Here is a 13,785-nt window from a genome sequence, read left to right on the forward strand (position 1 = left end):
GTGTGTGTTAATGTAACGTGGTGTGGCGGTTTAATAGCCCTCCTCTAAAGAGGGAGCTGTGGTGTGTGTATGGGCTCATTCACAAAATGGCATCTGTTATCCTGTTTACCCAGGCCATGTGCACTGTGTTTGTTTGTATTCACATGCACTTAGGCCTACCAGTTTTGTCCCTTATCCCGCTTTTTTTGTTAAGTTACTCTAGGGTGCACTAGGTGGTCAAGCTTTGTTCAGAACCACAGAACTTTGTTTTAAATTCTGGTGGCGATCCCAAGGTTTCCAGAGATCCAAGACATGTCCTGCTGAATTACAGGGAAATGTGTCTAAAATAATGCACAAGACATCAAGATATTTCCTTTTTGATGTAATGCTACACTAATAAAACAGTGGGTTTCAATATATCACTCAGCATAAGTGTGATGTGTCTTCACTGAAACGTTATAACCAGCAGATATAGAATATTTACATTCTCATACAATATGGAAAAATGTTCTTTTATAACTTTGAAGCTGCTTAAGGAGAACTCCAAGGTGTCCAATGTGTTAATTGTTTTTGTCTATTGTTATTTTTGTTGTTTTTTCTTCCAGTTGTAACACCTTGCCCAGCCGGAGAACGCTGAAGAACTCCAGGCTGGTGTGTAAGAAAGATGACGTCCATGTCTGCATCATGTGCCTGCGCGCTATCATGAACTACCAGGTGAGAAGGCAGCCCGCTCCCCTCCCCGGGGTGCTTCCACGCACGCTGCACATCCCACCATGCACCACGCTGAGGCCAAATCCAATTTGTCCCCCCTCCCCAATGTTTGCATGTTTCATTTATGATGTAAAAGGATGCACTCTCTTGTTTATTAAATAGCTCCTCCGCTCTGTTAATTCACTCACTTCTCTCTCTTTCTCCATTTGTCCATTTATTTTTCATGCTCTAGTACGGCTTCAACATGGTCATGTCGCACCCGCACGCTGTGAATGAAATTGCACTAAGTCTCAACAATAAGAACCCCAGGTAAGTCCTATTCGTTGACTCAGAAAAGGGAGTCCTATCGAGGTTTAGAGGTTGGAGCTGTTTAGCCAGCCGCTGTCATTGCTTCAGTGCACCTGCCCTTTTGAACAGCCTGATCCAGAGTGTGTGTGTGTGTGTGTGTGTGTGTGTATGTGTGTGTGTTTGCTGGCCAGGGGCGCATTCGTCCTGACAGGCAGGTCAGAGCACCGCTGGCACACTCTGCTACCCTGGCAGCTGCTGCACTGAGACAGGCACCAGAAGGACTGTCTTGAGTGTGTGTGTGTGTGTGTGTGTGTGTAGTTATGTGGTAGTGTGTGTGTCTGTCTGCACTTTGTGTCTCGGGGCTTAAGCATTTCCTCAAAAATGGATGTGAAACCACCTCACATCACCTGTCACATAATGTCTCATCCCGGCAGAGAAATCCTGCATGAATAAAGTGGAGGCACAGGGCGCCCCTGTCCTATGTGCTCAAACGGACACACACACACACACACACACACACACACACACACACACACAGGGATTATTTCTAAAGTATTTATACCTGCTTTTAATCCCGTGGATTAGATGAGGATGTGGAACTCAGGCTGTGATATTACAAAACTGTTTTTTTTTTGTCTTTAACTCACCCAGAACTGCTACAGCATCAGCTCTCACATCCTCTGTTTCAGCAAAAATACTTAAAATAGGATTGATCATAGTGAATTCGAACACATGTTTCCTCCTTTTCTGAAGTTATTGTTGATCGATATTTCAAAAGCCATGAACTTTAAAGGTCCTTAATTGCAATAAACTCCATAATTGCTATGCATTTCCATCCTGCCCAGAAATTTCAGCGGTGGCACGACTAAATTAGACAGTTCTCGACTGTGTTTGCTCCGTGTGTAAGTATGGGTTTGTTGTGGTGCTGGCACTTGTCATTTACTAAGCGTCCTCGCCTGTGTTCTCTCCCTGTTTTACAGAACTAAAGCTCTTGTCCTGGAGCTGCTGGCGGCGGTTTGTCTCGTGAGAGGAGGCCATGAAATTATTCTCTCTGCGTTCGACAACTTTAAGGAGGTACAATCTGCACGGAGAGGGGAAGTGGGGTCTGAGGAGAGGGACATGTCATTACATCTCGACTGTGTAATTTCAAACGGTGACTCAGCTTGGAGGAATGCTCACCCGGCAGACATGAGACCAGCTGATTGTGCATTGCTGAGTGGGATAGCATCAAGGAATGTGCTCCAGCTTTTTGTCAATAGCTTACAGAAACAGGTTTGGCCGCATAGCATAGGAGGACCTGCTTGACCTCGTGGGGATCCAGAGAAAACAGTTATGTGTGTGTTAACAGACTTGGCAGGCACATCAAAGCTTGGAAGACAGAGAGACGTAAAAGAAAGCCTTGCCTGACCCTTGCCCGTCTGCACGAGGTATTGTGGCTGCTGGAGAAAGGAGTGGGAGTTTTATGATAGACTGGGCGCTAACAGCCGTCCCGGGTTGTAGCACGGGCCCAAAGACGTGGGCCGACTGCAGTCAATGCAATATTTACACCCCAGAATTAAATATTGAGGATTACTCTCAGCGGAATTGACATTAGAGGTAGAGTAAGGCTCATGGAGGCCGCAGCTCATCTAATGAGAACAAGTTTGAGAAATGGCCTTTATGGACTCCTGGAAGCATGTGTGCTCTGCTGTCTCCTTACATTGGTGTTCTCAAGATTGTAAAGACAGGCTTTCGTTGTTTTTTTAATCGAACAATGGCACTTAACACTGAGCACAATTTGATCTAGTTTACTGGTTGACTCGCGCTCTGTGTTTGGAGGCATGCCATGTGGTTTTGACACGCTGTGGGAGCAGTAAGATGGGGGCGGGGGGGGGCGGTAGGGTGCGAGCAGGGGCACAAGGCATTATGTAGAGGTCTTTGGGTACACGCCCCCTCCTCTTTCTTTCTCCCCTCCTCCTCAATTCTTCCTCACTGCCTCCGAGCTGAACTGTCTGCATTATAGAGCATCTCCCTCTCCCTCTGTCTCTCTCTCTCTCTGTCTCCCCTTCTCTTGTAGATATGGTAATCACAGACAGAAGGGGAAAATAGGTCACGCTTGTTCTAAAGCCAGCGGTGCTGGAGGGGGGTGGGGGGGTGGAGTTGTGTTGGAGTGTCACTGTGTAAAAAAATTATACAGTAAATATGGAATCTGTTTAGCTTAGCCAGCACATTTCAAGGTTGGTATAAATTATGAGGGATTGTGGCGGCAGGGATGCCACCTGTGCAGCTCAAGCCTGATCAGCTGATTGATCGTGTTCAGTGACGTGGATTCCTCCTCCGCACCTTGATGAGATTTAAACTGAGTAAGTGATGTGTGGTTCTGCCTTACAGGTGTGCATGGAGACGCAGCGGTTTGAGAAGCTAATGGAGCATTTCAAGAACGAAGACAACAACATCGACTTCATGGTACGCTCACATGATGTGCTCTTAATGGCTATTGATCGCCACGTGAGCTGGCGTCACGGTCTGAATCACAGATGCGATAATGAACTGGAGCGACCCTGACTGACAGATAAATGCTGTTTCTTTTTCATTTTTGTCAAGAGCTATGCTGAGGAACTAACTGTAGTCTATGGAAGTGCTCTGGGGTCACATGGTAGCAAAAAAAAAAAAAAAAAAAAAAAAAAAAAAAAAAAAAAAAAAAAATCTGTGTGTCAATCTGTTCTCTCAACTAATTCTGTATGCACATATTCAAAAACTATAACCTCATATAACTAACCTGAGATTCGGAAGATCCTCCCTCAGATTTGTAAATGAAACGGTAACACTTTACAATAAGAGTACAACAATTAACGTTAGTTAATGCCATAATAAACATTAAGTAACAGTTAACTAACCGTTAACTAATGTGTCTAAGAATCATGTACTAATGCTGTTCATGCTAAGGTATTAATTTATATGTTATTTAAGGGTTATTGTAGATATTATTAACATTAGTAAATGCCATAATAATCATTAACTAACAGTTAATTAACCATTACAGCATTAACTAACATTAACTATCGTTAATTGTTGTACTCTTATTGTAAAGTGTTACCAACGAAACCTTTGGATTTTGCCTCCTCTCGGATTTAAGTTGGAAAGCGGCAAACACAGTGTACTGTACATGCTCTGAAGCACATGGCATAAATAACATCATATAACACTAGCATTAAATATATAAATATATATATTCACCTGGCTGGTGCTCTCTCACCACCTGAATTTGAAATGCGTAATGCTTATGTGGTCCGATGTCTTTGCAGAAAAGGTCGTCTGAGCCCCGGGATTGTGAAGTGCAAAGGCACGGTTTGCAAATTTGAGGGTACGAATTCATAATTCGAGGGAACTGTTCGCTAATCCGAGAATGCAGTTTACAGATCTGAGCAGGGCACGGTTTATTACTCCCTGCAAACAGGTTTGTGAACTGAGAGCCCAGATTTGCACTGTAGGATATACTCTGCTGCGTTAAGATAGGTGTATCAGGAGTCGCCCAGGTGTGATGAAGCAAAAACATGCATCGCTGTTTCCAGGAGATTAAAAGACAGGACATTTTCAGAAGTTGTAGAAAAAAAAAAAAAACAATGGCACAACTGTCTTCTCTCATTTGTAAAGGCTTAGATTGGAGTGAAAGTGACTCCATTACTTCCAGTTTGAAGATACACCCCTAAGAGCTACCAATCTGCAGGCGTGCCCTGTAAAATCCCTCATCACGGCACAAACTGCAGATGCTCGGTGTAGCATATCAGCCTGGAGTGGCCCTGAGCGAGGAAACCATGCCAAGTCTGTCATTTCCACGCTGATTACTGCTAATTAGCATAGCAGAAAGGAGTTAAAGAAGCTGTGTGAGGAGAGCACCGGTTACACGTGATTTTCCCCAATAAGCCTCTCCATCTGAGTGTCTTTATTGCTTTGGTGCATATATATATGTGTGTGTGTGTGTGTTAGGGAGTTAGTGAGTGAGGGCCAACAGATGCTGTGTTTGAATAAGCCTTGTGTGCCACAGCTTTGAGTCCCTTGGTAGGGCCGTCATTTGACACCAGCACTAACGGCACCAAAGCAAACAGATTTCGTCAGGGCTGGCATCTCGCGCCGAGACAACAACTCTTACAGGAAGTTCATTAAGCCGGCGTCATGGTGAGAAGAATTCCTGCCGGTGCTCCACTGTGTACATTAGACACAGTGAAAAGATCCCCCTCGATCTGTTTATACAGCCTCCCACAAAGCAGCCAGTGGCGATGAATTGGTTGATTTGTTGATTTGTTTATGTAGATCCCTTTAAGCCGGGGCATATGAGCTGCTCTGCCATGCACGTAAAACACGATAATGAGGATTTATACACACAATTTCAGAGGAAACGATATTAAAGTCAACAAAATGCAATAATGAGCGTGAACCTGCTTTATAGAAATGCGGGCTGATGTGTTTGCTGAAACCTCAAAACTCTGGTTAGTTTGTCAGTCATCTCCAGTGTGTTTCTACCGAGTATTATTAGAAACCTGGGTTGATCTCAGGAGCATTTTCTACATCCAGAAGTTATTTTTTTTATTCACGGTTACAAAGATATCATTGAGAATAGAAAGTTTATGCGTTCTGCTTACCTCCACCTATATACTGTATACATCCAATGTTTCCCTGTGAATTTATTCAGCAGTGGCTGATGTTTTGTTTTAGTTTCCTATCCATCCTTGTTTTGGAGCCAATTATGGCTCTAGTGCAGGGTGCAGTGCTAAAAATGTTTTGCTTTGGATCCTTTATCATAACAAACACATTGATGCTACATATTAGAATTGTGTCCTTTTATGTTTTAGTGGAAAATCCAGCACAAAAATATTGTTGTTTCAGTTTTCTCTAGCAGTGGTGCTCTCAGTGTGGTGGTACATCCGTGCTAATGGATGCAGAGGAAACATCGCATTGCTATATGCAGTGTTTCTTCATGCATTTAAAAACACCATATGCTGTTTCGAAACCTGCTCCTCTGACTGTGTGTTTCCCGGTATTTATTTCCCTAGGTGGCGTGTATGCAGTTCATCAACATTGTGGTGCACTCAGTAGAAGACATGAACTTCAGGGTTCATCTACAGTTTGACTTCACCAAGCTGTGCCTGGACGAGTACTTGGATGTGAGTTGAGGCTTGCCTCTGCAAGAAAAATGGACAGACTGCCTCCAGAGCGCTCCCACTTTTAATATTTGGCTCGGCATTGAAGCGCAGATTGACATTACGGCTCCCCAGAGACAGCGGGGCAGTCAATACTGAGTTTTCCATGAATTTAGAAAACTCGTCAATTCTGTAAACCCCTGTAAGCTGCCTTGCTGCAGAGGCTGGATCGATGTGCGGTTCTTACTCTGACTTGTTGGCCTTGTGCAGTGAACTGAATAAGTGAATCTCTCTCTCTCTCTCTCTCTCTCTCTCTCTCTCTCTTTCTCTTTCTCTCTCTCTGTCTCTTGCTGTCTTTTTTCCTGTCTTCCTGACTCTTTTTGTTTTTGTGTATTCCAGAAACTAAAGCATACAGAGAGCGATAAACTGCAAGTTCAGATCCAGGCCTACTTGGATAACGTGTTTGATGTGGGAGCCCTTCTGGAGGACGCGGAGACCAAAAATGCTGCCCTCGAGCGAGTAGAGGAGCTGGAGGAGAACATGTCACATGTGAGAGCCCTCGAGCATTTCAACTCCGACAAAACCGACTCCTTAGTCACACTTCTTCTCTCCGGCAAGCTGCTACTGTCCGGCATGTCAGGACAAGTTGATGGAGAGTGTGTGTGACAGTGTACGGCAGCGTCAACACCAGCGATGTGACAGGACGCATGGCAGTCTGTTTGAGGCTCTGTCACACTGGCTTGTTATCACATGGTTTCCTCTCGGTCTAAGCCGGGGTTTTACTCTGGTCTCATGCCTCCACTTAGCTGTCAGCCACCGGGCAAGACTTGGAGGACATAATACACACAGACACGCATGCACGCACACACACACACACACACACACACACACACACACACAAAACTTTTTTTCATCGCAGTAAATCTGCTCCAGTAGAGTTTGACTAATACAGGGTGACTGCAGGTCTTTAAAAAGTCTTAAAATGTCATAAATTCAGTTTTACAAATATCAGGCCTTAAAAGTCATTAAAGTATTAAATTTGATCAGTCTTAAATCAGATCTTCATTTCATCCAACATTTTATCCAATTTATTTACCCATGTATATCTATGTTATGTACATTATTGTAGGTTAACCCAACTCACTTTATACTTAACTGTTGTATTTACCAACACAGAGAAGCCTTAGAAAACCCTTATACTTACCTGTGAAGTTCTGGGGAAAAATATATTGGATACACCAACTAAAGGACACGTAGGATTTACTTTTATACTCACTTGAAATGCTGATTTGTTTAAGAAAAAGATTATTTTCCCCAAAAAGTCTTAAATTTCCTTCAAATCTGTCTTAAAATGGTCTTTAAAAAGCTTTAAATTTAACCCTCTGAAACCTGTGGACACTCTGTGATGTGTATTTAGTTTTTAGAGCGATAATGATTCCACTTTGTTTTTGTTTCTTTTAAGCTGAAGCTGTCAGTAGCTGATTTTTTTTCCTTAAGATAATGAAATGTTTGAATAAAAAGAATGAAGAAAGAGAACATAAGATGAGAGAGCTGCTGTCGAACACTATTAACAGTCTTTTAAAAAAACAAGCTGGATACAAACCATTTTCATATTAGAGAGGTAACACATGGACTTTAAAAAAAAAAGCAGATATCAGCCTGATATATATCAGTAAACCAATAAACACTAATCAGCACACATTCATTTTCAGCAATGAGTGCACTGTATCTCTTTCTCGCCGACATGTCTGCCGAGTTCACACGCTAAGTAGGATGTTGTCGTCTCCATGATCATGTGATCACAGCGTGTGACCTTTCCCTCCTGGCTGTTGTCCTCCTAGATGACGGAGAAGCTGCAGGACATGGAGAACGAGGCCATGTCCAAGATCGTGGAGCTGGAGAAGCAGCTGATGCAAAGGAACAAGGACCTAGAATCCATTAGGGTGAGACCGGCTCTGCTGTCACCGAAACAAAGACCGTGCACGCACAGTGACAAAACTCATCAGTATGAGACACTCACAAATAATAAAGTGGAAGTCAAATGAACTCATCCGAGCAGTTGGCCTTTGTCAGCTCTAGTTTATACAGTCAGAGGAGAACAATAGGCAATATCATATACACAGTACTTAGGAATCCACATTATGTGCACATTCCATATCCTCTGGTGTAGACTAATCCATACCTATATAGATTTACAGCACATTATTTTGTACTAACAGCATAAAGTTCTCTACAAGATGCATGGAAGAATGACTGATACTTTCAGCAGTTTTAAGTTATGTTTGTCTGCAGCAAAAATCTCTCTCGAAAGAACTTGGATCAGCTCCATGCATCCTCGCACTTCTCTGCAATTCTAACATCGTATTCCGGTTGCATTGCTCCCGATCAGGAAGTATACAAGGACGCCAGCTCGCAGGTTCACACGCTGCGGCAGATGGTGAAGGAGAAGGACGAGGCGATCCAGCGGCAGTGCAACCTGGAGAAGAAGATCCACGAGCTGGAGAAGCAGGGCACCATCAAGATCCACAAGAAGGGAGACGGAGACATCTCCATCCTGCCCTCTCCGCCCTCCGGCGTGGAGGCCGTATCAGGCGCTGTGCCAGGGGGAACCTACACCGCTGTCAGTCCAAACCATGTGGGAGGGACGCTGGTCGTGCCTGCTCCACCACCTCCACCTCCTCCACCCCCGCCACCAGTGAATGGCATTGGTACGTTTCAACTTAGTTTGAGTGAAGTGTGTTTGCACATATAAACCATGAAACACAGAAAGAAGAGAGAGGGGGGGAAAGCGGGGCGTCTGCAGGTCTGTAAAAAAGTCTCAGATTCAATTTCATAAGTATTTGGCCCTAAAAGTAACCTTAAATAACTTAAAAAACCTTACACTGGAAATCATGAGGTCTTAATTGCAAAGTAAACATTTATCTATTTACATTTATCTATCTTTTTGCATAAGCGTTAGCATGTTATGAAACTGAAGATTATCTAGTATGGCTATCTAGCCAAATGGAAGCTATAGTTGATAACCATATTCCTACCTAAAACCGCTCTGGACCAAATACATATAGTACTTACCTCGGTACTTAACTGCAATGCTTATTTAAATAGGAAAAATGATTTGTTCAAAAATCCAAGTTCCATTAAAATTTATCTTAAAAAGGTCTTCAAAAACATTCATTTTAACACTCTGGAAAAACATATTGAGGAGATGGAATAAAGAAACTCCATCGGGGTTATCCAAGGACACAGCTGGATTAAAAATGTACAACCCCACATCAATAATTGTTTGGTTTAATTTATTTATTGAGTTTTAATATGTAGGATTTTTTCATTTTTACACATTTATATGTCTGGAAGTCTGAAGAACCTGGTGTAGTTAAAAACGTCAGACAGCAGCTCTGCAGATAATCCTTTGGCGTTAGAGATGCTGTTAGAGACAGAGGGACAGAGCTCAGCTCAGGGTCACTGCTCAGCCAGACACACCAGCCAGAGATTTATGTAAGATTTATAAGTTTTTTTTGCCGTCGAGTAGTAGCAGAAGAGTTCCCTCTCAGCGGGAGAATGTTGATTTCCACACACATTATTTGCCGTTACCTTTGTTGCCCGTCTGCCTCATCAATTTTGCATCCCGCTCTCTTTTTGCTTCCGCCCACCTCTGTCTCGTCTCTCCTCCAGTGCCAAACGGGCCGTCATCAGCCGAGCCAGTGGTGATTCCTCCGCCTCCCCCGCCTCCTCCTCCGCCTCCACCTCCGCTCCCAGGACCGGCCGCAGCGCTGTTGGTCCCTCCACCTCCCCCCGTAGCCCCCCCACTGCCCGGCTGTGGCACCCCCACTGTCATCATGAACTCCGGGTTAGCAGGTAAGGTCACGCATGTAGCCAAAATACCCACATGGAAGTGTGTGTGTCTGTGTAAATGACTGACTAATGAGCCACATAGTGAAAGATGATCTCATGATGGACAGGACAGTTTCTTTTGAAGTAAGATGCAGGTTTTAGTGGCCATCAGATCAGACAGTGTCAGACGTCTCTCAGTGGACTCATGACCTGAAACTCACTGCCAATGTTTATATATGGCTGTGGTATTTTCCCTGATAGTGTATTACCTCTGATGCTGGAAATGCTTTAACTTTAACTTTTTTTGCAAGACCGACCAGCAGGTCTGAGGAACTGTCTCTCCTCAGAGTTGAGCTGACAGCACATTTGGGCATCTGAAACTTTGAGTCTATCAAACTTCCTGTCTGTCGGTCATACCTGACCAATTACTGTGTGACTCAGGCTTGTTGATGCTCCCGTTTAGACGATGAGCAGTGATAGCTGATGTAGTCACACCCTCATCCAAATCAGTGAATAGACTTTCCTGCGTGTACATTTGAGTGTAATCAAAATAACAGGATTGGAAGCCCTGGCTTGTAAACACACATTCCTGGGTATATATCTGCATATTAGGGGTGTCACCTTTCAATAAACCTGTATTTACACTGTTTAACCCTATAAAGCCATTTGTATCATATATGATACACGTTATCAATTCCGTTTTCCGTTTTCAGTTTAATCAATACTTGACCAAAAACACAAAAAACACTTCAAGTACATATCATATATCATACAACAGAAAGATGGTGTAATAACATATTTTTTTTTTTTTTACATTTTGTTATAGGACTAAATAAAGGGTTCACTTGCAAAAAATTGGAATTTTCTGCCAATTCTTTCATAGTTCAGGCTTTATAGGGTTAAAACAAACAAAAATACTTTCAGTATATTTGCCATTTCATCAGCTAAGTGTGTTTATAACACTGCACTTGTAGGGTGTATTGTGTATTGAACAGGTTGTTTCTTTATGGTGAAGGATTCGTTGTGTTTTTTGTTGTTTTTTTTTTTCAGTTTGGTTTTACACCCCTAATGCATAGGTGTGTATGTGCTAGCCCGTGATACTGTCGTGCGAGACCATGGCAAGACAGTGAATGAACGGCCTAACGTTGCCCTAACAAACTTTGAAGCCTTTGAGTCAGTAAACACGGTAATAGCAGTCACACTAGTCACAAGAGTAGCAGCAACTGTGAGTTATTTTTTAATGCACAGGTGGTTTACTGTGTGTGTTTGAGATGTGCATGTGTAAGCTGTCCCAATTTCTCACTAACGCTGCCAATTTCTTAATGATTTCTCTTTGAATTGTTTCTCTCTCCTATCTTTCTGCCAACCAGAGGGACCCATCAAACTTTTCTGTAGGTTTTATCTGCCATGTGTTTTCTCCATGTCCCCTCCCTTCCCCACAAGTTTGGAAAATGGTGTTTTCAGTCTCAGAGTCCCAGCTGAACATGCAGGAACAAATCCCCCGTGAAGACGCTGGCTCTTGCATCCACGGCACTCAACAGTCAAATCTGTAGCCATGCGTAAAATTGAACTCCTCTTGCATGCATTCTCTTTGAAATCATCCCCGATTGTTTTCTAATGTCCCAAACATCTTTTAATTTTTTATATTATTTCATTTTGCCATACTTCTCAAAAGCATGAAGCAGCCAAGATATGAAACCACAAGTTCCAAAACAGATGAACCACAAGTTTATGAATTCTCTGTTGACGTTCGGCTGTTTTCCGCACCCACAATAAAACTCGCCATAAAACCTTTAAATGAATTTATGATGACATAAGAAGATACCATATTTCAAACTCCTGCATGGTATGCCTTCACACCTTGATGTACCCTGTCTGCATATACAAGTGTTGTGTCTGTGTGTGTATGGTTTGTGTGTCTTGCAACACCTCAGAGTGTTGCTGGTTGCATGCTGAGACAGTGACATGCTGTGGCAGGCAGATGATAGTGATAGCCAAGCATTGTGCAAAGCTGGAATGCTGCTCGCCACACTCCCGACAGCCTTATCTCTCCACCCCCCCCCCCAACTGGCACCCACCCTACTGTGGCAAGGCAGGGCGCCACCTAAGGATTCACTTCAAGGAATAAGCCTAGGCTGCCACCACAAATGCACATAATCTCCCAGATAAATATAGTTTGTAATTGTTCCAGGCAGGAAAACCTCACCATATGCACTCTTAATACCAGTGGTGCCTGGCAAGAGCGTGAGGCAAAGGAGTTCACACTGAAATCAGTAAGATGACGTGTTTGTTTTTGAAAGGGCCAGTGTGCCTCAAGAAGAATAGGCAATGTTCAGTCATATTTCAGATTTCGTATTCCCCGGCAAAGCTCATATTTATCTATTTTCAAATCAGATAAGAAAATGATAGAAATGATAAGTGGGAACTGTATGTTCCGAGAGACAGAGGGTCTAGCCACAGAGGGAGTCATCTCCTGGTGTGTCATCAGTCCCAGATACCTGTCTACCCTTTCACCAGCCCTCCAGCACGTATGTGTGTGTGTGTGTGTGTGAGTACATTATGTGTGTGTGTGTGATAACAGTTGATAAGACCACTAATTCGTCTGTGTCCTATTCAGCTGTCAAGATTAAGAAACCCATCAAGACAAAGTTCCGCATGCCCGTCTTCAACTGGGTGGCCCTGAAACCCAACCAGATTAACGGCACAGTCTTCAATGAGATTGATGATGAGAGGATACTTGAGGTAAGCGCCGGTCTGTGCGTCTTAAGGCCCTTTTCCGCTGCACAATAGGACCTACACCTCATTGTTGTAATGATTCCCTCCAGCTCTCTTTGTATCTCAAAATGAAATGACCAACTGGAACTGGAACTGGACCCTAGGCAAAAGGAAATCCAGAGTTCCTGTTTTTTAGTGCCAAAGAAGTGCAAAACGTTTGGCATGATTGCAGTGGAAAATGGCCTTTAGAAAGCTACTAGTTCTGGCAGCTGATTACTACTGTAGAGTGTAAATCCATATCTGTTTATGAAAACAATCGATGGAACTTGCCTGATATCGTCTCTCAGGATCTGAATGTGGATGAGTTTGAGGAGATGTTCAAGACGAAGGCCCAGGGCCCGGCAATCGACGTAACCATGAGCAAACAGAAGGTCATCCAGAAGGGCTCGAACAAGGTGGCTCTGCTGGACTCCAACAGGGCGAAGAACCTCGCCATCACGCTGAGGAAAGTGGGCAAGACCCCCGAGGAGATCTGCAAGGCCATTCAGCTGTAAGACCGCGACCTCATCGAACCGACTGAACCATCTGTTTCCGTTTGTTGCAAAATCCATAACCTCATGTTTTCCAACTACAAATAATCTATCCCTTTGTTGTATTGTGGGCAAACATCTTGAGACGATCGATGGCTTTTATACTCACTTGTGATGCCCTTTAAATTCAGGTCATCAATCATTTTTTAAGACAATGTGTACATTTTTTTTTCAAATGGTCTTCACCTTCCTTTAGGTTGAAAGTATCAATATGTTCTCATGTATGTCCATCGGTGTATTTGCTTCTGTATGACCAGTTCCCGTCCTGCCTCCTTCCGCCCCCTCAGGTTTGACCTGCGCACTCTGCCCGTGGACTTTGTGGAGTGTCTGATGCGCTTCCAGCCCACAGAGAATGAGATTAAAGTGTTGCGGCAGTTTGAGAAGGAGCGCAAACCGCTGGAGAGCCTGACGGACGAGGACCGCTTCATGATGCAGTTCAGCAAGATCGAGCGGCTCATGCAGAAAATGACCATCATGGCCTTCATCGGCAACTTCTGTGAGAGCGTGCAGATGCTCACACCGGTGAGAGCGATGATGGTTTTTTTTTTAGAGAT

The 13,785-nt window shown here is 43.6% G+C and overlaps 1 protein-coding gene across 9 annotated transcripts in view; it reads left to right on the forward strand.

Moving 5' to 3' along the window:
* Positions 1 to 13,785, forward strand: part of fmnl2a (formin-like 2a) — a 59,335-nt gene that overhangs the window by 36,291 nt on the left and 9,259 nt on the right. For 5 of the 9 annotated variants that reach the window (XM_030080591.1, XM_030080592.1, XM_030080598.1 and 2 more), the window contains 13 exons: positions 585 to 693; positions 923 to 999; positions 1,959 to 2,052; positions 3,349 to 3,423; positions 6,009 to 6,119; positions 6,495 to 6,644; positions 7,937 to 8,038; positions 8,485 to 8,803; positions 9,768 to 9,950; positions 11,297 to 11,317; positions 12,544 to 12,668; positions 12,989 to 13,191; positions 13,519 to 13,753. In XM_030080591.1, the coding sequence (XP_029936451.1) occupies positions 585 to 693; positions 923 to 999; positions 1,959 to 2,052; positions 3,349 to 3,423; positions 6,009 to 6,119; positions 6,495 to 6,644; positions 7,937 to 8,038; positions 8,485 to 8,803; positions 9,768 to 9,950; positions 11,297 to 11,317; positions 12,544 to 12,668; positions 12,989 to 13,191; positions 13,519 to 13,753 (1,804 nt within the window). The remainder of the gene's footprint in view (positions 1 to 584; positions 694 to 922; positions 1,000 to 1,958; positions 2,053 to 3,348; positions 3,424 to 6,008; positions 6,120 to 6,494; positions 6,645 to 7,936; positions 8,039 to 8,484; positions 8,804 to 9,767; positions 9,951 to 11,296; positions 11,318 to 12,543; positions 12,669 to 12,988; positions 13,192 to 13,518; positions 13,754 to 13,785) is intronic. The other 4 variants (XM_030080600.1, XM_030080596.1, XM_030080595.1 and 1 more) reach the window with 1 other exon arrangement.

Source organism: Myripristis murdjan, chromosome 21 (genome assembly GCF_902150065.1).
Source record: "Myripristis murdjan chromosome 21, fMyrMur1.1, whole genome shotgun sequence".
In the NCBI taxonomy this organism is placed as follows: Eukaryota; Metazoa; Chordata; class Actinopteri; order Holocentriformes; family Holocentridae; genus Myripristis; species Myripristis murdjan.